Source organism: Alternaria postmessia, assembly GCF_024291825.1.
Source record: "Alternaria postmessia strain BMP 2775 chromosome Unknown scaffold_15, whole genome shotgun sequence".
NCBI lineage: Eukaryota > Fungi > Ascomycota > Dothideomycetes > Pleosporales > Pleosporaceae > Alternaria > Alternaria postmessia.
Genome location: NW_026260088.1, coordinates 122,559 through 148,487, shown reverse-complemented (window position 1 = coordinate 148,487; position 25,929 = coordinate 122,559). Strand labels below are relative to the sequence as shown.

Here is a 25,929-nt window from a genome sequence, read left to right as displayed (position 1 = left end):
TATAAACCGTATATGGCTGGATGAATCTGGCTTGTTCGACCAAGCACGTCGTAGCACGTCATCTCCGACCGTTGTCAGAGAGCGTCTACCCTCAGATCCGAAAAGTGTGTGGTGATGAACGTTCCTCGCATCAAGAATAAGCCCCATTGAGTTACCATCCATGTCACCTTGTTTTATCAAAGTGCAGGAAGGCAATCGCATAACCATCAAACTGGACGAAAAGACCCTCCATACCTGGCCCTCCCCGATGTCTCCCTCCTCCTCCAGATTGCCAGGCGCTCTTCAGCAAGTGAGCAAGGTAGCCAACGGACTCATATCGTCATCCAGGTGCCAGCCCCTCCACTCACAGCCTCCAGATAGCCGACGAAAAGGAGTGCGAACGGGTAAAGAGACGCGGAAAGTGTCGTAGTCGGTAATGGAAGCCGCGGCTTCTATGGCGGTTCATTGCTGAAAGTGCGATCGCGAAGATCGTTGTCCGGGGACTTTCTCCCAAAGCGCGAAAAGAGACACCTCGAGAGGCGCTCCGTGCGTGTGCTTCGTTGCGATTCTTTGAGCGAGGAACGTTGGAGAAAGAAATCAGGTTGGAGGGCGGAAACTTTTTTAGATGGGGCGGAGGCCGGGGGATCGTAACGCCGGGCAGGCTGGCTAGGCGGAAGCGGACTGGCGCCTGCAAGGGTGCCTGGGAAGCTTCGTGCATCGGCTCTTTCTTTGCTGAGCGCGTCGTCGGTGAAGAACATAAAGGCTATCCCGTCTCCCTCGCGCGCTACCTGTCACTCACTGCCACCAGCTTGGAAACACCTCCCTGCGACTACAAGGTTCCCGACAAGCGCGTACAAACGCTTCATCTTTTCTTGCCCAGGATATCAACACGGCGAGCTCGCGCAAAGCTTCGCAACCACCAACACCCACGATTTGAACGCGCCCAGTCCACACGACATAATCGCAAGAGATGGCTCTTTTCGGTCAAGCGGCAGCTCCCGCTGCAAGCTCCACTACAGGCGACACCAGCAAAGACGTCGAGGTGCCCGCCGGCCAAGTACCCAGCGACAGCATATCTGACCTTCAATTCTCGCCGACCAACGATTTCCTTGCAGTGGGAAGCTGGGACAAGAAGGTCTACATCTACGAGGTCAACGGCAACGGTGCGCAAGGAAAGTGGATGTTCGAATGCCCGGGTCATGTTCTGGGTCTGGGATGGTCAAAGGTACGTTTACTGATGCCATGCAAATGCGGTAACCGGATGCTAACAAGACGTAGGATGGCACTCGTATCGCAGCCGGCGACTCAACAGGCATGCTCAACATTGTCGACCTCCGCACCGCCCCTGCCAGCGGTACCGTCCCTGCGCAACAAGCCAAAGCCCACGAGAATGGCATCAAGTGCGTCCGCTGGTTCCAGACTGGAGGCCAGGACTATGTCGCTACTGGTTCTTGGGACAAGACCGTCAAGTTCTGGAACCTCCAAGGCGCTGAGCCAGTCGGTACACTGACGTGCCAGGAGCGTGTCTACAGCATGGACGTCAAAGATCAACTGCTAGTCATCGCGACCGCTGAGCGCCATATCCACATGGTGAACCTCTCAAACCCCACAACTATCTACAAGACCATCACCAGCCCTCTCAAGTGGCAGACAAGGGTTGTGAGCTGTTTCTCGGATGCGACTGGTTTTGCCGTCGGCTCCATCGAAGGACGATGCGCTATTCAATATGTCGAAGAAAAGGATACCAGGTAAGCATTTCTCCTTGCGCATTCACCCTCCCACCATCTAACGTCTCAATAGCCTCAACTTTTCATTCAAGTGCCATCGCCAACAAGACCCCGCCAACCGCGACATCGCCAAGGTCCACTCAGTAAACGCCATATCCTTCCACCCACAACACGGCACCTTCTCCACTGCAGGTTCCGACGGAACTTTCCACTTTTGGGACAAGGACGCCAAGCACCGCCTCAAGGGCTACCCCGAGGTCGGCGGCAGCATTGTCGCAACAGGCTTCAGCAAGGACGGCAACATTTTCGCTTACGCCGTCAGTTACGATTGGAGCAAGGGTTTCGGTGGCAACACACAAAACTACCCTATCAAGATCAAGCTTCACCCCATTCTAGGGGACGAGTGCAAGCCGAGGCCGGGAAGCAAGAAGAGGTAATCCCTAATACATTAGGGATTATTCTCTTTCTTCTTCGTGTCCGCTTTTCGCCGACAATGATGTCTGAAAGCTCGACCGCAGCGATAGCAGGGCCTTCATCTTCGGCGCTGTGGAGCGCACCAGTGGGAAGCACATGACGCAAAAGAAGCAGCAATGTGCTTGACGAATTTGTGGCGCCTTCTGTATACACCCCCTATGCCCCACACTCATAACGCTACTCTCAGTTGGACGATATTATGGTGTTTGTTGTTTCTTGGTTTCCTGCATTAGCGTTCAAGGGGACTGGCGTATTTGGAGATATAGTACCATGGGCTGTCGAGGCCCCTCCGTAGGATAGGCAGGAAAATGTAATCAAATTACTGTACATCTGGCTATGGCAAGATATAGTGTTCTTGGTGTTCCTCTTTTTACTCTCCGTCTTCTGCTTGCTGTGAATACGCCAGACCACGTAGGGCAACGAGTGATGGGTATGCCTCTGAGCAATTATCCTAAAGAGCCTGGATGAACGTGCTTGTGATTACTATGACAAAGAAACAGCAAATTGATCAGGCCGGCAAGTCCTCTAGTTTGCGAGCAGAAACAAGAGTCTCGGACAAGCGCTTCTTGATCATATCACTTGTGAGACAGCAAACACATGCCTTTTGTATACATATAAGCGGCCATTCTTCCTCTCCTATCGTCTTCCTTTCAAGTAGTCAACCGCCCACAACCCACTCATCCCCTTCAACCCCATCGTATTGGTTTCCCAATTTTGACGCTAACAAGCTCATAGTTATAATGTCAAGAAGGGTGCAACGTCAAACCTATCCACCCACCACAATATCATAGCACCCAGCGAAACCCCATCAACCACTTCCGGCATCCGTCCGACTGTGAACCTTTGACGGGAGACTTTACACGAGAGACACAAGGCATCAAAAATGTCTTCATTATTTGATTTGTTTTTATTCTTATTCTTTTGACCACCCCCGTTCCCTTTCGGCAGACCTCCGGCCCATTGACCCATTCGCTTTCGCGCGGAGGAACTGACACATCTGTTCTTGCGATAGTCAAAAACAGCCAGCAAAGGACAGACATGCCCCCGCATGAACAAGGAGACTTCAACCTAGCCCTCAGAGTCGGGAATTTGTTGTTGTCAGATGTGTTTGTGTGTGTAAGTATTGTTTTCTATGAAGAAAGATTGTCTAGTACTGTCCATGCCGCCATATGGAGGCTTCCAAGATGGTAAGTCTGGTTTTCTTTCTGCCCTTTTGTAATGAATGGGTGAGTGGGTATGTGCGGCTCGGTAGCTTAGCACAAACGGTTATGGCCTTGGTTTAGGCTGGGAACGGAAAGAGTCACACTGAGGTATGTTTTTCCCTCTGAGCTTTGTGAACGATGACAGTGAACAGATACCTGTAATGAACGCGTCGGAGTAGGCTTTGTTGAGGTAGTTCAGCATAGAAGATGGTATGGAGCAGGAGGTTGTGACGGAAACAATTTTGTCAATCGATCGATTGCTTGTGCATCGAAGTTCCATCTGTGACCTCCCGGTGGTATCAGAATAACCATGTTGATAGTTTGGAGGAGATGTAACTAAGAGATAACCAGGAACACAATACCTATTGTGATCAGCCGACCCTTCTACTTCCTGATAAAGCTTGTGCATCTTTCCGAATCACACTAGGTCAGCCTGGACGGCGAGTTATGCAGTGATGAGATCTTGGTTGCGCCCTTTGTTCTCCAGATATGGATATGTGATTACATCGCAACCACGGTACGCATCTTCACGGACCAAGATCAAAGGCTGCATCTGTTTTCTAGTCTCTGGTAATTTATCATACTCACTATCTCTACATCCTCTTCTCGACCATCCAAACGACTCTTTCCATCGAATTTTCAGAAAATCCACAGCAATGCAGCTCCGAAAAATACCCTATTCACTCGTCGCGGCCGATACCGCCGCCATACAAGCCATCCAAGACTCGTCCAACCCATCTTCTCGCTCCCAACGCTTCTCTACCGCGCATCATCGCCTCGACGAAATCGCGCCTGTCGTGCCCTCAAACGCGCACTTCATCCACGAAACACCACCCTGGAAACCATACGGCTATACACTTTGGCATCCGCTCATCGCCAAATCGCAAAACTTAAGCGAACATCATGAAATTCTCCTTCCCACCTTTCTTTATGAGGACCTTCTGCGTTGTCACAGCGCTTGGGTAGCGACAAATCGAATTCACACGTCCCTTCTCGATGATGTCGTCGAAATGCTGAAGTGTACGAAGTCAGGGAAGAAACTAGCAACACTGCTTGACGGTGAGAGGAAATGGTTTATTCGACTTGATCAGATGTCGCCAAAAGACTCTCCCATGGGCGGCAAGTTGCCTAGCTCAACCATCCACGAGGTCGTCACGAGAATCTGTACCAGCATGCGCGCGTATGGCTGTCTGACTCGTGAATTCGACGACGCGAAGACGGAAGACAGGGAGATGCAGATCAAGCTTGTGCTGAACCCTTGGAACGAGGGTATGGATCCTGACAAAGAGTTTCGAGTTTTTGTGCCGCCACCTGCTGCGAAGAATACAAGGAAACCACATGCTACGGAGTTTGCGATTAGTGCGATCAGCCAATATAGGTGGCCGAAAGCATTTCAAGCGCCATGGGGGTTTGACTTGCAACAGACGGTGGATTTGGTTAGCCTGGGTGCAATGAAGGTTCTAGAGGACATCGTAGCCTACACAAAGGAGCTTAGTGAGGAAATCACGGAGTTGTTGCTAAGGTATGGTTTCAGTTTTGATGTTACCTTACAGAGAAACGGGGGCGTACAGTTAGTGGAGCTCAACCCTTTCGGTGCGCTATCAGGATGTGGAGCTTGTCTTTTCAACTGGGTGTTAGATGGGAGAGTGATGTATGGATTAGAAGAGCCGCAGTTCATCGTCACATTAGACTAAACCCAGTTATTCTTGCGATTCTGCTCGAAAGTAAGAAGTTGATTGAGAGTATGGGTATATGGTGTGTTGCAGAAGTTGTAAGTGGCTGTCACGGAAGACTAGAAAAGTAGACGCAGGATACATGAATGTTTGATTGTGCATACTGCACTGTGTACTTGATTTCGGGGTTTTCCTGACATGGCAGTGATCCGTAGTACAGGAGAGAAGTCTACGCGTCCATCATCTACTCTTGTGGACACAGTATGCTGAGCTGTGGCCATAGCGGCGTAGCGTCTGCTAAATGTACTGGATAGCGGCGAATGCAGTCGCTTTCCTGAGGCAATAAAAGCCATGTACATGGTAGCTACTCCAGCACCCTAACGTGAGTGGAGTGTTATTCGGATAGAGTCGATGAATGTACTACATGAGCTTTCATGTCGCTTGGCCGTCTTCAGAGGTTATATTAGCCGCATCCCGTATAATTCCCGTACTTCTCATTCTCGTATGCCTCCGTGTCTCATCGTTCTTGAGAAGCTCTCCAAGCGCCTTGAAGTTGACCGGCTTCGTCATGAAATGATCAATCCCTGAACTCCATGCTTCTAGCTTAGCACTTGATGATACTAAGCCAGTAAGCGCAACGATAGAACACCTTGGCATGTTATTATCTCGTTCGTATTCGCGAATGGCACGTGTGGCGCTCATGCCGTCCATGACTGGCATGGACATATCCATCAGTATGACATCAAATTTTCGCGACCCTTCCCGATACTTGTCCAAAGCTTCCTGCCCATTTGATGCTTCTTCGAATTGAAGTCCGTTCTTCTTCATGTATGCTATGAGAAGCCTTCGGTTCAACAAATTGTCGTCGACAATGAGCGTATGCGATATCACAGGATCCTCTTCTTCGGTAGGCGACGTAACCGAAGGCTGCGCAGTAGTGGATCCAGCTGTAGATGAAGCGACCGGTCCAGACGCGTCCGAATTTAAAGACTCAAGGGTGCTTTGCAATGAGTTGGTCGGTGAGGAGGGATAGGTATGCTGCTTGATTTCTTGCGACAAGGGCTGTAGTAACTGGCTAGTTGGGGCAGTGTACTGCAAGTTTTCGGCTGGATGATCAAAGCGGTCCAGACATCGATTGAGAACATAGGCCAGCTTGTAAGGGCCACAAGGTTGGGTGATAATTTCAACGACAGATTCCCGATTTGTCACACGGACATCAGAACGGAGGGTAGCAGCTTCGAGTGCATCCATCCCGACGAAGACGGTTACTGGGGCGCGTTGACCGTGAGCTCTTCGTTTCCGAATCGTAGCGAGATAATCAAAAGACAGTTCAGGGCAGATGACGATATCTGCATGGTGGCCTTCCCACTCGGTTGTCTTCACAACTTGCATCTTGAGCTGCGTCTCCAGGGTATAGGCTAGCGCATTGGTGAAGCGAAGAAGGCCTTCGTCCGTTTTTGAGACGCTAGTATTCTCGCTTGGTCCCGCTATTTTCTTGCGAAGGATGCATATTCTCCGCCCCTTTAGCCTCGGTAGGTGAGACAGGTATTGCGCTCTTTCCGCTGTCAACGAGACAGGAGCTTCGGGTCTGGTAAGGGCGAGTTTGACGATGAGTTTGGTGCCGACTTGGGGGTCACTGCTGACCTCAACCTTGCCACCGTTGGTATCGATGATCTGTCGGACCTACATATAGTGTAAGAAGTTAGTGTATGTCTCATGTGCACTTTGAATGCCGGAATTCTTACTATGCTCAAGCCTAAGCCTGTACCCGGCGCGTGGGAATCTTCCTGGGAGAACGGATGGAATATCCGATTTGCAAGAAACCCGGGGCTCATACCTGAGCCGGTATCCGTGATGGTGAGTGTGATCGCAGTGGGGGCGTTTGTGTTCTCTGTTAGTTTGCTCGAACGCAAAGAAACATGAATGTATCCAGTGTCGGTATACTTAATAGCATTGCCGAATAAGTTCATTACTATTCTTCTCCAAGACCCAATCGGAAATGAAAAGACCCAGTCATCATCGAAAGCCATATCTAGAATGATAAACCGTGCTTTACGTTGCGGAAACGGAATTGCGTATTCGTCCGTAGGCGATGAAGGCGCTTCCACGAGCTTTGAGGTGACCGGGATATATGAGGATCCAGAAAAGACAGCTTCCACGACTTCTTCGGTTGCGATGGTAAGATCAAATGCGAGATCTTTTCTTCGACGGTTCTTCAATGGCTTCGAAGATAGTCGTATCGTATTCGCATTTTTCAGTCTCTTGGAGGACACGCTTTTCTTAGCATCGCTAATCTTGGCATAGTCCATGACGTGGTTGATAGTATCGAGAAGAGTTGAACCACAAGCATGCAAAGAGTTCATCATACTGGTCTGAAATGAATCGAGGGGGGTGTCTTTGATGAACTCCAGCGTACCCAGGATGCCGTGTAGAGGTGAACGAAGTTCATGTGATATGGAAGCGACAAACGTCGTTTTAGCCTACAATGACCCATTAGTTTGTGTCAGATTCTCCGTCTCATAGTACCTGCCTGGTTCAAAGCTACAGCATCTAGCCTGGACAATTCCCTCATGATGGAATGGCTGAAAATCTTGAAGTATGCCAAATCCACTGAAGCGGACAGCAATCGATACGCATCATTGCTCCAACATAGGCAACCAGCAAACCATCGAGCCCTCTCAAAATCCCAAAAGGGAACAAAAGCGACACTGCGTGCTTTAGGGAACATGGCTTGGATAGCAGTCGATCCTCGCTGTGGCCGGCCGTTGGTCTTGCGCTTCGATGATGTAGCAGGTGATAGATTTTCAGTATCGTTAGGGTTCGATGTCGACTCCTCAGTAGAGGACAAAGAATGACCTTCGGCGCAGAATGTAAAAATTTTGCCATGTGGATATTCGTGGAACAAACGTGACAGGTCGGGCTCTAACAATGTCCCATACTCGGGATTCTCTTTGTCGCTCGGAGTGGCCACACCAAGCAGCTGACACATCTTGGAACTCGATGAAGAAGAGCCGCGCTGATGTTCCTCAGTACTGTTCGAGCTTGCATCGTCGCTGGAGGACCTAGATTGGTATGATTCGGAAGGAGCCTCAGTACCACTTCCTGAGGCGCTGTTGGCACGACGACGTCCACCGCTCGCCGCAACGCTCGCGTCGAGTATAAGCACTCCGTCCAGGTCGCTCGAGCCCATAATTACGTTCGCAGCACGTGAGAACATGGACTTTGAGTCATTGGGCAGGATAGAGTCCTCTAGATTTGGTGTATCAATTAGCCTTTATCTCACATATAACTTCAATAAAGATGCTGCTTACGAAGCGAACGTATTGATCGGTGCCGGGCGGATTTAGCACGAGCTGTCTTTGATATCGCTGATAGGGGATGATTGGGAGTAGTCTCGTTTAACTCGACACCTTCGTGTACCTTTTCGGCGTCGTCTGTAGACACTATCTCCTTGTCCGTTGTAGAAGATATATCAGATGATGTTTGTGAAGGTAATGCCGAATCTTGCCGAACTTCTCTCTCGAAAGGTACCAAAGCAGATGCGCCTTCAGCAAAAGAGACAAGACCGCGTGTGAACCTCTCCCCCCGTCTGTACTGGTCTCTAATTGTGTATATGTTCAGATAATTAACAACCGTGGAACCAAGGTCCTTAAATAGTTCGGCTTCCTCTTTGGAAAGACCGTCTCGGCTCTTGTTGTCGAAGATGCAAAGCGTTCCAACTGTCGCACCATTTGGAGACTTCAATGCGACGCTGGCGTAGAAGCGCATATCGGAATTGCTTTGGACATCTTCTCGGAAGCATGAACGTTGATCTGTGGTAAGATCACTGATGACCAGGATAGGTTCAACGTTTGGACCCAATTTCAAGACCTTTTCGCATATACCCCAACTTCGCGGAATGCTTACGTTCCCAAGCCAGAGGGTGTTTGAAGCATCACCCAGAGCATCTGGTTGCAGAGGTAGATCACAAGTTGCCTCCGCAAGTATGTGTTGGCGTTCTTCGTCAAGGAGTGATATCATGGACCGTTGCGCTCCCATCCGAATGGCGGTAAGTTGACACAAGGCTGTCAGAGTTGAGTCCAAGGATGGCCGAGGTACATGGCTTTCCACATTGTCGGTGCGTGGGATATTGCGAAAGGCTGCGCCATAGAGTAGCAGCACGTCTCGTTCTCTCCTCATCCCATGGCGATCGGTCTTGGTCTCCCTGCGGTCGTTCGGTTGTTGACTCATGATGCGTAACCCAGGGCACTACGCCATAAAAGGTCGAGGACGTCCACAAGCTGCCTCAGACTCCATGCTCCGCCATCAAAAGCGTGATGAAAGAACGGCAACCATTTGCATTCACCAAGCATCAAGACATCGTGGGGTGTGGAGCGAAAGTTTGCGATCGCCACACGAGGCGAATCGACTCGACACAGGCGGCAATTAGTCTTGCGGGTCGATGAGAAGCTAGTGTAGGATTCGCTACTTAGCCGGTGTGGGCTGTGCCAGGCTAATGCCGCTGTGGTGCCCTCTCACTGGCCAGGGATCGTGCTCCGCCGGCCTATTGCATCTAGAATTCTCCTAGAGTGTCTAGAAGTGCGTATAGGCATTCTCAAATCTCGACCCGCCAGACTGCATTCCAATGAAGGTCGCAAAAGGCCTAGAGCCGTTCGGCTGTAGATGCGGCGAACGCACACCCTGGAACGTGGTAGGTGAATCTGCTTAGGTAATTAGAACAGTCTAGCGCTGGAGGCATGTACTGATGCGCAGGATCCTACTACCTTAAGACTAGAGTGAGATGCCGAAATCGAAGAAAATAAATACAAACAGTGCTGGTACTGGATGATAGGCATTTGTTGAGTGCGTCACGATACTAGCGCGTCGGCAATGCAGTCTCCCGATAGCCGATCACGGCCTTCCTCCAGATACCTAGATACGACTGGCAGTATCAACACCACTGCTTCGGGGCAGTATTCACGATTTCAATTTCCTCTACTCAAAAGACTTTAGGGAGCCAGGATCAAGGTACAAGACAACGGGGTATGGCACCAACAGAATCCACGTGCCCAGCTACGTGAGAAGTCAGATCTGGAGTTGAGATCTTTAACCGACAGTTGATCAAGGTCACCGAATTTGAAGATTTGCGGACCACTGTCAAGATCACGTCCACGTGACAAATTGAGCAGCTCTCTTAGCAGTCTTCTGATGATATGGGCATGAAGAGGAAGTTCAGGTTCAATCCGAGTATGACCCAGATCCCGCAATATCGATGGAGGCCGATATTGTCAACCCCGCAACAGGAGACATAGCAAAGGATGAAACAAGACGGGGAAAGATATGAAACAAGCTTGTGAATGGCGGAACCTTGATCAGTCTACATCGCGCAAGGCTTGATCGTTCCTTAAGCCTTGATCCTGCGCATACTCCTCATCATCATGGCCGTGTACGTCGGTAACGTACTTCTCGAACTCATTGACCACTCCAATCGCTTGGTCAATATGTGCATAGCGTATCGTTTCCTTCTTGTAACGCGCCAGCTGGCGAGCTGTGTTTACCGTGTTCCTTATCTGTCGACCATTCAATTTATGTCGTGCGAGGATATCAAGCTTCTTGCTGATCTCTCCCGTGTTGATGTTCTCTCCAGTTTCTGACAGCGATTGGACAAAATTCCTCCAGACCTCCCAACGGCCATCTCTATCCAGTGGTGGGTAGTGGAGCGCAAGTTGGATGCGAGATTTGAAAGCCTCGTCGAAGGTGCCGATACGATTCGTCGTCAGGATGAGGATTCCGTTGTAGTATTCCAGAACTCTAAGAAATACAGACACGAGAGCGTTGCGCTGCATATCCAACTTAGTCCTTTCCTCCAGGAACACGTCGGCTTCATCCATCAGGACGACACATTTCCAGTTGCTGCCGATGTACAAGACTGACTCAAGATATTTCTCAACACTCTCGGCATCTGTGCCAATGTCACCGCATGTGACTCTGTATAGTGGACGTTCAACGAGTTCTGCAATGCTCTCTGCTGTTAGAGTCTTGCCAGTCCCTGGCCCACCGTGAAGTAAGACGATCAGTCCTTCTCCTTTACCGTCCATGAAGTCGGTTCCAATTGTATCATCCTTCTCAATGTGCACTGAAACTAAAGCCTTTACTAGCTCTTTCTTGCCTTCTTGAAGAACCAGTTGATGCTCAAAAACCTCCTTGTTCCATTTGATATCTCGGATGTGTTCTACAAATAAAACTTCTGCATTCTTGTTATGAATCTTGCTGGGTCCAAGGGGTTTCGCTTACTTACTCCACTTCTTATCATGAAACCCGTATCCGTGTATCGTAGCAGGTAACATGAGGGTGAAAGAGCTGCTGGGAGGCTTGTCACTCTCCATTGCATCGTCACTGAGCTCATTGCGAGTTGTTGGGTCATCATCGCTGCCGTGCATTAACTTGTAAGCCTCCATGTCAACCATATACCGCAAATTAGCCTAGCGGTGTAAGCGACGGACGCAGATAAAAGAATTCGACATCATACCAACTGTGAGCCAAGGCCTTGAAGTGGCACGTTGTAGTTTACGTACTTTTGTCGCCGACATGCCCAGAAGGTTTCGCCTCGGTCTCGTAATTCGGACTCCACTCCATCTGCTGCGTAGCGGAGAGGATACACTGGAAGTTCCGTAATTTGGATCTGCTCTGAGCTAGAAGGCCAAACATGTGAAAGGGTGGTTTGCTTTCGAAAGAAGTTTCCATCGTATTCCCACGACCGGCAATTCATGATCAACGTGTTTTGGTAAACTAGATGACAAGATGATACCATGAATGCTCGAGACTGGCCATTGTGGGTCGTTACGACTATGTCGTCTAGTTGGAAAAGCATCGCCCAATACTTTTGATCTGCCATTCCCGCAGCGGCAAGCTCTGCTAATTTCTCGTAACTGGATGACAAGCGTCTTGCCAGGTAATGGAACAATGCGGCTATCTCTATGTTGTGTTGCCATCCTGGTGCTTGCAACGAAGGTTCGACGCACATATTCCGAAAGTGATAGAGTTTTTGGTATGGATAAACGTGAACTTCTTTAAATTTCCATTCCTCGAATGTTTCTTTGTTGTGATCGCGTAGCGCGCACAACGCTTTCTCAAGGCTTTCTGATAGCTGTATGCACTCGGATTTCGCTTTCGCCGGCGGTCCATCGTACCGTAGAATCTGGAAATAAGGCTTGGATTGAATACTCATACTGTGAGGCATCGAGGGCATTGGAAGGCGCATGAATCTATCTTCAATGCGCTTATGGTAAGCTTCGCAGTCGTATTCAAGGTAAACCACGAATTTGAACTCGATCCATCCCGCTAAATAGCTCTCTACGTCCAATAAAGGCTTCTGGCCATGGAGAGCAGTGGCACGGTTTCCGTTTGCAGGCAAGGCTGGAACATCGGGATAGCATGCGCCTAGAGGATGTTCCGAATGGTATTCGCTGGCGCGGGAGCATTTCACCCGATGTATGATATTCGGTTGATCGATGGGCACATCAGTCGGTATATCTCCACGCTGGGGTCTGCAAGCTTTCAATGGTCGCTCTGTAGAGCCAGAGAGACTGCTTGTCGAAGCATTGCTGGAACTCCGTGGCCGCTTCTTGTGCGATTGGGTTTCCATGGGTACCTGTCTAGGTAGACATGAGTCGATATTGAACTTAGGATGGTGTCTGTAAAACAGGGATCTATTGCAACGATATTGCGATGAGGTCAGATGATGAAGCCAAGCCCACCTTCACCAATGAAGTGGCTTATATGTGGGCTAGCCTAATATAGACAAGGCTTCATCGAGCCACGTGCAATCTCCAGTGCAAGCACGAATCACAAAAAGCTGCTACATCCAATTGCTCGTACAGAGCTCTAAACAGCGGATATGATTAATCTTAGCATAATCCGCAGTTTGCATTCATTGTTGATTTACCGGGAGAAGCTTGACTTGTTGTATCAGCGTGATGCAACACCCCATCCAGGCAATACCCGTGCGTAGTAGCGAAGGTGATCTTTATGAATGTTCAAACGTTGCTCACGATTGGAAACTCACAATCATGAGGAGAACAGAGATATTGACTTTTGGGCTCCCAAGGCCTGAGATTTGTAGGGCAACAGTCGTTTATTCAGTGCTTTGGTATATAGTTCAATTTCAATAGCCTAATCACATGATCTGCTGGAATTTCGGGTGATCATCGTGGTGCCGTGGGTACAAACGTGGAGAGCAAGTTTGAGTTGATACTACCATAGTTGGGTGAATCATGGTGAGTGCACTCTTGCAATGGGACATCTAGGGCATGACCGTACGGTTCGTTCCATAGATCTGGTGTCATAGTGTCCCTTGAAACAAGACCCAGTGGGTGGTTGGAAGCTTAAGCAGATAAAGGTGGCGCTGCTGTGTGCCACCTTTCGTGGTCCTCAAAGTTGCTCAAGTGCATGAAAGACTGTCCACATTCTGGTATCTTACATCGCTGCAGAAGATGTTAGCTAAGCTTCAATTCAACTAAGAATGCTTACAAATGGTTTCACATCTCCGTGGGCATTCAAGTGAATCCCAAGGTGTATCTCTCGGTAGAAAATCTTGTTGCAGCTGACGATGGGACATGGGTAACGCTTCCTGGGTCTCCGCCGTTGACCATTTCCAGGTTCATGCGCAAGCTGGTCAGCTTTTACGACTCGGCTCTTAGGCTGCTCCAAAGCTATCAGACGCGCTTTGCGACGCTCAAGCACATGCATTGTGCGATCCTCTGATATTGTGTAATTCAGTTTTCTCCGACAGAATTTGTGTGCAGAGGTGGACTTCCAACCGTCTTTCCATTTGAGATTCCGCTGGGACCCATCAGTGGCAACCGGTCCAGGGTTTCCGAATTGCCCTTCACCGCCGCCACCACCACCACCACCAAAGAACTGTGCAAACGAATCATCAGCCCAGACACCCTCCTCAAGCGGCCTTTCTATCAACTTGTTTGGAGAGGATGTCGGTTCGTTTGTGTCAGCGTTATCTACACTATTCCCGAACTCAATAAGGACTTCGTTATCGCGTATTGCAGCGCCTATAAGGTCGCCAGAAGACTCTGAAGAGCTCACATTCCCCCTTTCAATGCCCGAGATGTGTGACTGAGATTTATGCCGCGATTTTTCCAACGTCTCAACCTTATGTTTCTCTCTTCCGTGTCGCCCATAGTCGCGTTCCCGGTGAATGCCACCAAATTTTGTGGGGCAATAGGAGCAAGTGATTGAATCATGTGTAGATGCAAGCGTTCCGGAACTAAAAGATTCGGATAGAGATTTGCTGAGGCTAGGCGATTCGGGTATTGGAATCTCAAGGTAGTTGTCGAGGTGCGAGACTGTATCAGACGTCCGAGCAGGAAGCCTTAGTTTAGCTTTTGTTGCAGCAGCCTTATCCAGCTGCAATATTGGTCTGCGCAGTCCTGGCTGGTGTGCGGCCATTTTAGGTTCCCTGAGATTCGCTCCGCTCATTGTATTTCAACTCCAGATAATGAGCGAAAGCGTTAGGGCGACTGTCTGAGCTAAAGCGCCGGGTACTCTCTGGATTTAGAAAGTTCCCAGTACAGGATATCGAGCTTCCTCTTGACGAGAAGGAGGAAGAGGATGCGCAGCAGCCGTGGTGGTGTGGTGGTGGTTTCTGGAGCCCTTGTATACAACGGAGTGATCGAACATGTATCTGGGCAACTCTATACTGTCAGCGTGAGGATTGCGAACAGAATAGATGGCGAGCGTACGATCTGATCAAAGACAGTCAAAGCGACGTGTGTTGGATGGGAAGAACACTGCGCGTGAGGATAGATCAGCTTGCAATGTATGTATGTGTCGTGTCGATGTGCGCGCAGCATGCAGCAGCCCCTCGGCACAACCTCAGCCTTACCTACTGCACAGCCCACTTTCCAAGAAGCTGTTTGAGGTAAGGTCAGCTATGGCTTATCATGTCGGATCAACAATCATGAGCAGCGTGTGATACTCCCACTAAAGACTATCGCATATTCAAATGTCAACAGTAGCAGTGCGCGGTACGCCCTCGTCCTGGTATAGACCAGTCCCAGGCCAGGAGTACGATCATCCAATCACATAGGCGAGACAATATTGACAGACGTAGGAACCGGAACGTCGCAGCAGAGGCGTATCAGACGGCAATCGAGTATCTTAAGGATGAGCTAGGGATCTCCCTGGATGGTCCAGTGCCTAATGGATTCAACGCATCTGTACAGGACGTTTTCACGATGGTGGAGACAGCGAAAACAGAATATGACGGCAAGAGCAGGGGTCGCAAGCACACGGGCATGAGACAATCACTCGAAAGACTCTCTTCGCGCATCATGTACTACGGCAAAGTCATGGACACTCTGGCGCAGCACCATCCTGAGTATGTAGCTCTGGTTTGGGGTGCTATGAAGCTCATTCTTACGGTATGTCGCAACCCGTTGGAACATGCCCTCTCAATCGTAATATGCTGATGCATTGTCCAAAAGGGCGTTATCAACCGAGCCAACCTTTTTGAAAGGTTGTCGCAAGCTCTCATCGACATTGCAAACGTATTGCCGCGGATGGACCTTAGTGCAGAACTATATCAGACGAAGTACATGGAAGCTGCTCTCTCACAGCTGTTCACGTACATCATCCTCTTCTTGCGTCTCTGCGTCCGCTGGTAGAACAAGAATCCACTTAGTCGAATATGTTCTGCCATCAAGACGCCTTTCGAACTCGGCTACCAAGACCTGTTGGAGCATATTCGAGAGTGTTCGAAAGCAGTGGATGACCTCGCCAACGCAGGGGCTCGAGTCGAAGTTCGTGATGTCCGCATTCTGACAGAATTGCAACATGCACATATTCGAGAGCTTGACGTGAAGCTGCTCAAGGTGCTGGATGAGCAGGAGAAGTTCAGAGCTCAAGTGGTTCAGTTGCTGCGGATTGCAACTTCGCACAAGAGCGTTACAGAGCGAGTAAGCGTCGACGTCTGTAACATAAGCCAAACAGTATATCGCATCGAATTCAATGAAGCGATGCGATTCTTTAAGCCGAAGGTATTACCCGAGATCGCACTGCTCAAAGTTAGGTCCTTCGTACGACGTGGCATGACTCCAAGTTTACCTAGCTTTGCTGGACAGAGGATACGAAAGACGATTCTGGAATGGGCTTCTGGAAACACACCCTCGTTCCTGATCGTTGAGGTGGGCCTCCGTGCGCAAAAACAGGCGAAAGAACTGGCAACGAATGTGATAGAAAACCTGAAACCGAATAGCCAATGCGTTTTCTGGGATCTGTCATCAACTCGAAGTTCTCCTAGTGCGCACACCATGGTGGCGCTGTTCAAAGGCATCATCTTCCAAATACTCCAACAGTCCAGTAATTTGTTCAGTAACTTTACCGAGCAGTTGAACCTCTCGAAGATCAACGCTGCTCATACAGATCGCGAGTGGGTCGACCTTATCTGCCTCCTCTTTTCCAAGATACCGACAGCTTTCATAGTCATTGAAACTGAGGCACTTCAAAAGGCCTATCAACATGACTCCAGTTGGATTGAACGCCTCTTCGGACATCTGCAAAAAATTGTCGAGCAGAGTTCCGCATCGGGATGCGAGCCGAAACTTCTCGTCATTATGTATGGGAGCTCTCATCGATTCACCGCGGCTACTGCAAGCTCGAAGAACGTACGTGTCGCGAAAATGCAGCCGCCAACTCCATTACCTCCACATTTGCGGCATGTGGCGCGTCGATCAGGTCTGGAAACTAAGGGATGGAAGATGCGAAGCCCTAAAGGACGAGATCAGTGATGAGTGTCATCAGCCGTGGTCCGGCAGAAGCTGTATCATTTTCGGTAGCTTCTTGAAATTCAAATGTGTTACCCTAGGCCTTTGGTCAATTGTTCGCTGTTTGAGCGGATATCGAAGCATACATGGTGCAAAAGAAGCCTAAAGGTTGGGCCGAGTGCGACAAGATCGATGTCGAGTCCAGCACAACGGCACGTGACTTATCGATACGCACCTACCATCGCGCGAGCGCGCCTTCCCGTCCATTTCGCGTCTGCATCATCATTTCCCACCGAACCACATCCACCCAAATCTCCCTCACATCCCAACATCCATCGCACGCTTCCTCAGCTTTTACCCTTATACTGTCACTGAAAAAGCACGACACGAAAAAACATGATGCTGACAACATCGTTCTTCTCGCACGAAATGCCGCACTACTCTGCATATACGCCACCGCGATCATCACCACTCTCCGAGCGCTCTGCAAATGCAAGCCCACGAGCCTTCAACTTCACAATGTCGTCACCCCTCAAAGAGAAATCTGCGATGCCGCAACGCGCCTTCAAGGCCAATCCGGTGATGCAGACGCGCGACGCCACCACAAAGCGAAGGAGGGACATGTTCTTCAAGCGCGTGCAGAACAATCGAGACGACAAGAAATGGGAATCACGGGGCGAACAGGTACGCGAAATTGATTTACATACCTCAAGAGCAGCGATACTAATTGACGATGCAGATTCAGCAATTAGACTTCGTGGCTGAGCGCAAACGATGGGAAGCCCAAAAAGCGCGTCAAGCACCCCAAGAGAACGATGACATCATCGAATACATGTTGGACGATGCGGAGCTTCCTGAACTCCCGAATTACGCGCCTCAACACGATCCCGAGATGACCGAAGCCGATTACGTCGCTGCACAAGAGGAGTATGAACTTGAACAATTGATCGCGTCGATGGAGCAAGAATCGGATGCACGATCACAGCATTACGGTAGCGACGATGACGACTACGACGCGATATTCATGGAGTGCGCGACGGCGGGGCATGATCAAAATCAGCAGCAACCGCAACACGCACAAGACGCGTTTGGAGGTGAAGACATGATGGACATGGACATGACCGACGGCTGAAGGCTGTCCAAGAAAGGAACATCGATACGTTGATAATATTGGTCCTGGGATGACGGCTTGAAGGCTTTGTACATGTTGTAAGACAGGATTGTTGACAGGTCATCAAGATAATTTACCTAGGGGAAGGCATCATGTATACATTGGGTATCTGGAAAGAATCAAGCAGACGAGCTATCGCACAAGGAGATTACTGAGTCGGGCAGCCCTGATCCATATCCTGAAGCGCCTCCTGCGCAGCGTTCATATCGCCGACAAGGTCGGGTGGGGGAGAGCCAGCGGCTTGCATCTAGATAGCATTAGCACCTTTTCGCATCATGCGTCAGAAAGTAATCAAATACCTTCTGCATCCTCTCCACAATATACTCCCTGTCCTGTGCGTTGTCGTCACTGTACCCTTTCCTTTCAAACCTCCCTACAATCTCCCTAACCAAAGTCTGCTGTTCCTCGTATCTCTTCAGGTCGTCCTTCTCTGTCTTTTCCTTGTTCTTCTCCATCCACGCTGGGAACTTGTCGTCTAGCTCCTTCATGGGCTCGTAGAGGATGTCCTTGTTGGTAAGCTGCTCCATCATGCTCATGAGCACTTTACTGAAGTCTTCGTCGCCGCCCTCGCCAGCGCCACCGAAGCCACCAGATTCCATGGATGCGAGCATCTGCGCAAGGATGTCGTCTTGGGACGAGGATGCGGCTGCGGAGGTTGCGGTATCGGAGGAAGACTGCATGCGCTCCATAGTCTTCTTGATGGTTTCCTGGAAGCTCTTCTCCGCCTTCGCAGCGGTTTCCTTTTCGGACTGACTGGGTGCCGCCTTCTCCTTCGTTTCACTTGCACCTTCATCAGTTTGCGCATGGGCATGCAAATGTCCGGGATCTGCCAGTGGGTTCGCGCCACCCATCTCCTCACTCATCTCCTTCATGATATCCTCGAACTGTTTCTGGAAGTCGCCTTGACCGAGCAGCTGTTCCATCTCTTTCTTCAACTGTTCCTGGAACGCATCTGGGTCTTCCATCATGAGTTCGGCAGGAGAGATGTCCGAGGGTGGCCTTCCGGGCCCGGAGGATGACGGCGCATTGCTGGACTTGGGGTATGCTGCTTCTATCGACGAGGCGGTAGGAGCTTTGGCGTCTAGCTTGGTGTTGGCGAACTCATCGAGCACATCGTCAAGGTCGGAGAGGTCATCTTCTTCGGGATCTGACGCTACCTCGGGTGGAGGGGCAGTGGTAGTGGTTGTAGGTTTGGCAGGCTCCTGCTCTTCTTTCTTCACGGCTGCGTCCGCCATGTTGCTTTAGACCTACTCCTAGATATAGGTAAAGGCTACTTGAAGTATGAGTAACAGGAATAGGAACAGGTGAGGCAGATCGTAGCTGTTTGGAATAGGCATGTGCCATGTCAGCCTCGGCCCGTAATGTGCATTCGTTCACATAAGCGGGGCAACAGGCCAAAGTCTAGCGCGGGGCAGATCGCGCATCGCACCTTCCACCTCGCGACGGGATCTAGCCCGAATCCCAACGCTGCGGCGCCCGATAATTGTTGTCAGTCACGTGCAACCGTAACTCGACTTCACCTGGCTCTCGAAAGTGTCTCATCTTCACCTTCACCACACTCGCAAGACACATACAAGCGCGACGCCACACCTTGCAGTCCGTTAATCTCCGTTTGCGACATCCAGACCCTTCTGTCTCGACCACTCGCTTCGCTAATACTCCATTACACAAACCCACCCGACAAGCTAGAGGCGCAACAGGCTTATACCTACAGCCTCACCATGTCTCTTTGCGTAAACCGACTCTCAGAAGAGAGGTAGGCGCCATTCCTTTCCAATAAGTCATTTTCTTGCTAACTCAGACGCCAGAAAGTCATGGCGACGAGACCACCCCTTCGGTTTCTTCGCAAAGCCAATGCGCGGCTCCAACGGCATGATGGATCTTAAACGATGGGAATGCGGTGTACCTGGCAAGGAGAAAACTATATGGGAAGGTGGCTTGTTCAAGCTTGAGGTCGCATTTCCCGACGAGTACCCGACAAAGCCTCCGAAGTGTACGTCCACGACCTCTTATGAGCGGCCTCCGTTCTCGGAATCCTCACAACATCTTCATGAACGTCGCTAACGCGCACACCAGGCAAATTCGTACCCCCGCTATTCCACCCAAACGTCTACCCATCCGGCACCGTCTGCCTGTCCATCCTAAACGAGGAAGAAGGCTGGAAGCCCGCGATAAACATCAAGGAGATCCTTCTCGGCATCCAATCACTTCTTGACGAGCCCAACCCAGAGTCCCCAGCGCAAGCCGACGCATTCAACCTATTCAAGAAAGACAAGGCTGCGTACGAGCGAAAGGTCAAGCAGATCGTCAAGGAAAACCCAGCGCCGTAGTATGCCAACGAAAAGACGAAGAAACAGCCCGAGAAGGCTGATGGAAAATCTGACAAGAACGTTTTGGCCGGATTGAGTAAACGAGAAGTACAAGCGATTGTCTCGCAGGTCGATAAGCTCTTGGGTATTGTCTAGGCGAGGGCAGTGTGCTTCTGCATTCTTTGCTTTGACTTTTTTAGCTTCGGCGCGATTAGGACAGAGCGTTTTTGACGAGAACGACGGGGATTCTGGCGTTTGGGGCAGCAACCGAGCATAGCACGGGTGCTTAGATGGGGAGAAAAGCCCTATGTGGCTATGATACCTGACTTCTTCTTAGTCTTCTGGCATATTGCCTACGAAGTAATATCTATGATTTACACATACCCGTTGACTGTTGCTCAGAATCCCAGTGCGTTCAAGACTAGAGACGTGAAATTACCGTAGCGAAGGAGATCCGTAAGAGACCAAAGCTACTGCCTTGTCCGACCAACGTAATACTCATAGGTCAAAGAAAATACCATGCAACAGAATGATGTAAGATATATTAAACCCATCTGGTCGTCCAGAGTTCCGGTGATAAGAAGTCTAGCAGCCCAATTACTGCTCCCTCACATGTTCCCAACAATCACCTTAATAGTACAAGCCTCAGTCTTACAAATTCCACCACGATTCCCATCCAATTTTGTGTGTCCCTCGCCTGCCCTGCCTGAAGCCCCAATAGTGATAGGAAAGGCGACCAAAGTCTCGTGGTATATAGTGCGTGCCAATCTCGTGTCACACCTAGTATGGGCGGTATGCCGATCCGCCTCTTCCGCCGCGGTATCCACCACGGTAGCCGCCTCCTCGTGGAGCGCCGCCGTAGCCGCCACCGTATCCGCCACGTCCATACGGTGAACCGCGACCGCCGTATCCGCCTCGGGGGCCACCACGGCCGCCGCGTCCGCCTCGTGTCATACCGGGGAGGTTCGTTCGCTTGGGGACAACCTGGATGACAGTTAATTCCATGCTGCGGTTTGGCGTGGATTGTTCTGTGTCTCGTACCTTTAGATTCCGGCTCCGGAATTGGCTGTTGTCGAGGACCAAGGCCTCATTGACCAGATGTGGTTCTGTGAACTCCACATACGCATACCTGCATACGCTCATTAGCGTTCCGATCTTTCTGCCAAACTCTTGCCAGGTAGCGAAAGATACTTTCGCAACTACTGTGACTCCAGCGCTACGCGACTAATTGCACGCGAACTGTTAAAACGGCGAGAACAAAAGTAGGAAATGCGCAAATCGTCAAAGAAAACCTCCTCTTAGTACTGACCCTTTAGGATGACCGGTGAACTTGTCCAGCAATATAGTGACACGGTTGATGCTCCCGATGCTCTGGAAGTGTGCCTGGATCTCTTCGGGGCTCGCGCCGTAGTCGACATTGCCAACAAAGACACTTCGCGCGTCGACGTCTTCTTTACTCTCGCGCATTTCGTGGCGTTCGAGATCGGTCTCGCTCTGCATTTGGCGCAGCTTCTGGGCTTCTTCCTCCATCTCTTGTACGCGTCGCCTCATTGCTGAGATCTCTTCCTGTGTTGCGCTGTTAGCATGATGCCCTTCATGACCAGACTTCGTATATGCGCGCAGCTCTTGATAGTGTCGTCTCTCTAAAGAGTGTCCCAAGCGCGTCGCTGTGGATTGTATCGTACCTCTTCGTTGGGGTCTTCCGCGGTATCGAGGCGCTCATCCTCCTCGCGCTTCTGTTCAATTTCGGCGTCGGACATGGTGGCTTAGGAAAGGCTGGGTGTCTGGAAGGAAAGTTAGTAACCAAGAACCATTTGACGGGCCGCCCTTGACTTACCGGGCTAACGTGAATGTTCCGGGCCGTGAATGGTAATTAAACTACGATCGTTGGGCGCTAATATTTCACTCTCAGTAGGATTAAACCGAGCACCAAATGCGACGACGTGTAGATGACCAGTGCAGTGTTCGTAGGTTGGAAGACAGCTGACGGAAGTGATGGTAATGTTGCTCATACGAAATGACGAATGGCACTGGGGAAGCTCGTAGCGCGCCGCTAACAAGGCAGCGGAGCCTCACTTATTATGTAAGCACGGGCCATGTTTGCAGTTGCGACACACAAAGACCAACGCCTTCTTTATTCTCCTTTCACTACGTAATCGTTGACGCTTTTAATCATAGAGACCGCACTCTGCTTTTCACTCTCAATCTTCCAAGAGGCCAAGCATGTCGATGCTGTGCGAATGAAAAGGCCATCCGCACTTGTGTTCTTTATCCCGGATGTCATTTTCACTCCTTCCAGTCATTCCAGCAGCTTGCAAGCCAGCTACTTTTCATCTGAACCCTCTTCCGGCATGCAAACAGCCACATCATAATCCTTGTGTGAAAGGACCCGGTCCGCTTTAGGTAGCTTGCTTAGTTGGTGCAGCTTTTGCAATCCACGGGCAAGAAAGTCTGCTGGCAATTGCTCGAGACTTGCGAGATTCTAGCATCATTGCTTCCACGCCGCTGTTGACACAAAATGTGTCTACAATGAGCTGAAGTAAAATGTTCTCTCGTAGATCCAATCTACGAAAACATCAAACCCGTCAGCATGGATATCGTGGACGCTGCACTGACTGACTCCTTCTATGAGTCTGAGGCGAAAGAACACGAAGTGGTGAGTCAATATTCATTTGTGTAGTATATAACGCTTCTGCTTGGGTTCGACAAGGATGACGACAATGTCAGGTGTGGTAGCGGCACCGTTCGACATGAGTAACGTGCTTCGAGTCCGGACAGTCGTGACTTGCCTTGCACGAGGTGCTCCGACTTTCTTCACGATGCCGTTCTGGGTATCGGACATGTTTAAACACCGCCAATGCTAGCGAGCGTAGATCTTGCTCTTGACTGAAAGTATATTTCGGGTGGATAGTAGAGGTTGTGTAACTAGAAAGATATCTAAACGCAACTTGTAGAAACCATCACTCCTTATAGCCATAGCTTCAATGATAGCCAGTAAGACCTTTTGCTCTCTCACTTGTATCTGACAATTACCGTCTTTTTCCTACCTTCACTTTGCTGGTTGACAGTTGGGATACGATACTAGATATATCAAGCCAGATTGGCTGTTTGAAATTCACCAATAGAGTAGGGTATGGCGCATAGCACAGCAAGCGTTGGCTATTGTAACTAACTAATAGTGTTTTCTCAATATAGATGGCGGATGCGGACCAACTTTGGATAGAGCCTCGCTTCAAGACAGTACGTAGTAGATTTCCATATTTGAGAACTAGTTCATTCTCCTATCTCTGAGTCATTACAACCTCGTTGTAGTGTTTGCGTTCCAATTTCGACCTCAGCAGTGGCTTATAACCCACTTCATTCATCTTGCGCAGCAAATGAACGAGAAATGCCTTTGGCAAGTCCGGCATTAGAACCTTGTCATACGCGTCCATCTTATAGATAATATTGCTAATAGCCCAAAGGTCGACGTAAAGGCGCAACAACGGATCGTTCTCGGCGAGGTGTTCGTAAGCGTGAATGACACGACGGCAACTAGGGTACCATCTGTCCAGGTTGTGGATATCCTTGTCGAAATAAGCATCTATCAGCGCGGACTTCAGGCCAGGAGCTAGCAGTCTGTCGGCCAGAACATAAGCTCGGCACGCGGTGGCCAAGCCACTCTTGTAACTGTGTCGGATGTATTCCAAGTCTTCCCTCAAAGTATCTTGGTACGCCCAATCAACAAACACATCAAAGGCATCGGTGTCAACGTCGAGGAGTGGAACCACGCCGTCATCGGTTTCTCTAAATGCGCCAGAAAGTGCTCCACGAAAGTAGCCTAAGTGGTGTATGAGAAGGCCGGTATGTAGGTTGTACTCCTTACCATTTGGACCGACTTTGATGACAATGGTGTTTGAGCCCGCCGCCATGCTGTGCAAATGTCAGTATTGCGTTGTTCTGAACTGGGAAGTGCATACCTAGGACGAAGCACTACGCCAGAAGACGAAGACATCATGCAACCCATACGTAGTACTGTGCAGTGATGGTTTGCGTCGAGTCAAGAATATGATATGAGGTGTGGCAACGTGTTGTATTGTTTTAACGGCGCGAAGGTCTTTGTGTTATATCACAGCGCAGTTCCGAGGGTTTGAACTTGTCATCGCAGTACCAGTGGTTGATGTGGACTCGACCAAAATACGATAGAAGGGGTAATCAGTCGACTATACGACTCATGATTTAAGCATGAACTCCCGTCATGGAGTATCGTGAGTAATGACACAAAGTGGAGGACTTTATCATCTGCCCATGTGCGCCAGAAAAACATGACAAAGTCGCACGACATGATTCCTGTGCCTTCGTATCTTAACCTGCGGTTTTTCTTTCACGAAGGCGTTGATCTCCGTAGCTCAGGCTCAGTTACAGGCATATCAAGCTTATCGAATGTCTTGAAAGCTTCTAATACAAGTGGGCTAGTGGACGTAGCCTGATTGCAAGGGCTGTCAAGTTCAAACAGCCTTACTGGAAAGGATTCTGTTCCCTAGCAAGCGAAAGGTCAGACTGTTGTGCCACATTTGAAGAAATATCTTGGTCCAGCGCTCAAAACGACGCACGATCGGTGGCAGGGTGTCTAACGAAAACTAGTAGACTGGATAAAACACTCAGTTATAGAGTTTGAGCAAAGATTCTTTGTTACTGGACATTCAAGAGTGTGCGCTGAGTTCGTTCGCCAAACTATTCCTGGATTTTGATCTTACACACCGTAGGCTCTCCAAAGACCGCCAGACGTGGACGCACAGTGCGCAATGATCATCACTGAAGTTCAGAGTGGCGGGAAACTATGTCCGTTGTAGACTCAGCACGGTCCACGAACTCGCGCAGTCTTAGTCCGTCTGCTCGTTTATATACCTGATTGACTTCACGGATGACTGCATCAAGGGAACAGGGATGTCTTCGATACTCTGGACTGCGAGAGCGGCGTTCGTAACGGATGTGCAAATCTGGCGCTTTAATAGACTTGATGCCATACCGAAGTTCGGCGAAACTGAGTCCGGCGTAAGGTGCAGTTGGTCGCGGTGACAGTATGGCCATATTGTTCATTTGTCTTGTGAGGGCGCCAAGAAGCATGGAGCCACACTCGAAGGAGCATTTCTCATCTTGAATACAGCAATAGCCGCTGCAGAACTTGTCGAACCACCCTTGGCAGACATCTATCGCTCCTTCGATCAGTTCTGATCTGCAAGTCTCTATTCCCCCTACCACAGTTAGCGCCTGCCAGTATTATCTGGTGGATATCACTTACGAAGGATAGCTGGTGGGATGCTCAACTCCATGTTTCGTAGAATTGGTTCATCGCTCTTTATCGAAGCCCAAAAAGTGGATTCATTGAACTCCCCTTCCAGCTTAAACACCCAAGAGATAAGTATCCATAACATCAGATCGCGGCTATAAGTTTCCGGAACTGAGCATTTTGCCCGCAGGTGCGTTATCCAGACGTCAGCAATCAAATCGGAAGCCTCCCAACATCTGTAGTAATCCACCAAGATGGCGATCTTAGCAAGGAGCTCCAAACCGAGTGACTTTGGCACCTGACGAAAGCGGAGATGTAAGACGTTCAACAATATGCCGAAGGCTTCCGGATCCCAATCTGTGGTGTTTA

The 25,929-nt window shown here is 49.8% G+C and overlaps 11 protein-coding genes across 11 annotated transcripts; 5 read left to right on the top strand and 6 right to left on the bottom strand.

Annotated features, from left to right (window-relative positions):
- Positions 1–949: 949 nt before the first annotated feature.
- Positions 950–2,143, top strand: GLE2 (RNA export factor gle2; the record flags this gene model as incomplete). The annotated part of the gene is made up of 3 exons (XM_051729751.1): positions 950–1,204; positions 1,258–1,727; positions 1,780–2,143. The coding sequence occupies 3 exons, from the start codon at positions 950–952 to the stop codon at positions 2,141–2,143; spliced, it is 1,089 nt and encodes a 362-aa protein (XP_051590425.1).
- A 1,895-nt stretch (positions 2,144–4,038) lies between these two features.
- On the top strand, positions 4,039–5,076 carry J4E82_003464 (uncharacterized protein; the record flags this gene model as incomplete). Its single annotated transcript, XM_051729750.1, has 1 exon — positions 4,039–5,076. The coding sequence occupies one exon, from the start codon at positions 4,039–4,041 to the stop codon at positions 5,074–5,076; it is 1,038 nt and encodes a 345-aa protein (XP_051590424.1).
- A 411-nt stretch (positions 5,077–5,487) lies between these two features.
- Positions 5,488–8,823, bottom strand: J4E82_003463 (uncharacterized protein; the record flags this gene model as incomplete). The annotated part of the gene is made up of 4 exons (XM_051729749.1): positions 5,488–6,738; positions 6,801–7,535; positions 7,586–8,304; positions 8,367–8,823. 4 exons carry the CDS (start codon positions 8,821–8,823, stop codon positions 5,488–5,490), a joined length of 3,162 nt encoding a protein of 1,053 aa, XP_051590423.1.
- A 1,583-nt stretch (positions 8,824–10,406) lies between these two features.
- J4E82_003462 (uncharacterized protein) lies at positions 10,407–11,803 on the bottom strand (the record flags this gene model as incomplete). The annotated part of the gene is made up of 3 exons (XM_051729748.1): positions 10,407–11,281; positions 11,333–11,516; positions 11,564–11,803. The coding sequence occupies 3 exons, from the start codon at positions 11,801–11,803 to the stop codon at positions 10,407–10,409; spliced, it is 1,299 nt and encodes a 432-aa protein (XP_051590422.1).
- Positions 11,804–13,418: 1,615 nt separating this feature from the next.
- On the bottom strand, positions 13,419–14,526 carry J4E82_003461 (uncharacterized protein; the record flags this gene model as incomplete). Its single annotated transcript, XM_051729747.1, has 2 exons — positions 13,419–13,517; positions 13,564–14,526. 2 exons carry the CDS (start codon positions 14,524–14,526, stop codon positions 13,419–13,421), a joined length of 1,062 nt encoding a protein of 353 aa, XP_051590421.1.
- A 526-nt stretch (positions 14,527–15,052) lies between these two features.
- Positions 15,053–16,835, top strand: J4E82_003460 (uncharacterized protein; the record flags this gene model as incomplete). The annotated part of the gene is made up of 4 exons (XM_051729746.1): positions 15,053–15,114; positions 15,161–15,470; positions 15,534–15,673; positions 15,731–16,835. The coding sequence occupies 4 exons, from the start codon at positions 15,053–15,055 to the stop codon at positions 16,833–16,835; spliced, it is 1,617 nt and encodes a 538-aa protein (XP_051590420.1).
- A 405-nt stretch (positions 16,836–17,240) lies between these two features.
- J4E82_003459 (uncharacterized protein) lies at positions 17,241–17,943 on the top strand (the record flags this gene model as incomplete). Its single annotated transcript, XM_051729745.1, has 2 exons — positions 17,241–17,495; positions 17,551–17,943. 2 exons carry the CDS (start codon positions 17,241–17,243, stop codon positions 17,941–17,943), a joined length of 648 nt encoding a protein of 215 aa, XP_051590419.1.
- A 187-nt stretch (positions 17,944–18,130) lies between these two features.
- J4E82_003458 (uncharacterized protein) lies at positions 18,131–19,217 on the bottom strand (the record flags this gene model as incomplete). The annotated part of the gene is made up of 2 exons (XM_051729744.1): positions 18,131–18,229; positions 18,282–19,217. The coding sequence occupies 2 exons, from the start codon at positions 19,215–19,217 to the stop codon at positions 18,131–18,133; spliced, it is 1,035 nt and encodes a 344-aa protein (XP_051590418.1).
- Positions 19,218–19,703: 486 nt separating this feature from the next.
- Positions 19,704–20,312, top strand: HUS5 (SUMO conjugating enzyme Hus5; the record flags this gene model as incomplete). The annotated part of the gene is made up of 3 exons (XM_051729743.1): positions 19,704–19,738; positions 19,791–19,975; positions 20,059–20,312. 3 exons carry the CDS (start codon positions 19,704–19,706, stop codon positions 20,310–20,312), a joined length of 474 nt encoding a protein of 157 aa, XP_051590417.1.
- A 759-nt stretch (positions 20,313–21,071) lies between these two features.
- On the bottom strand, positions 21,072–22,051 carry PAB2 (poly(A) binding protein Pab2; the record flags this gene model as incomplete). The annotated part of the gene is made up of 4 exons (XM_051729742.1): positions 21,072–21,275; positions 21,333–21,420; positions 21,601–21,857; positions 21,977–22,051. 4 exons carry the CDS (start codon positions 22,049–22,051, stop codon positions 21,072–21,074), a joined length of 624 nt encoding a protein of 207 aa, XP_051590416.1.
- Positions 22,052–23,572: 1,521 nt separating this feature from the next.
- On the bottom strand, positions 23,573–24,202 carry J4E82_003455 (uncharacterized protein; the record flags this gene model as incomplete). Its single annotated transcript, XM_051729741.1, has 1 exon — positions 23,573–24,202. One exon carries the CDS (start codon positions 24,200–24,202, stop codon positions 23,573–23,575), a length of 630 nt encoding a protein of 209 aa, XP_051590415.1.
- Positions 24,203–25,929: the final 1,727 nt, after the last annotated feature.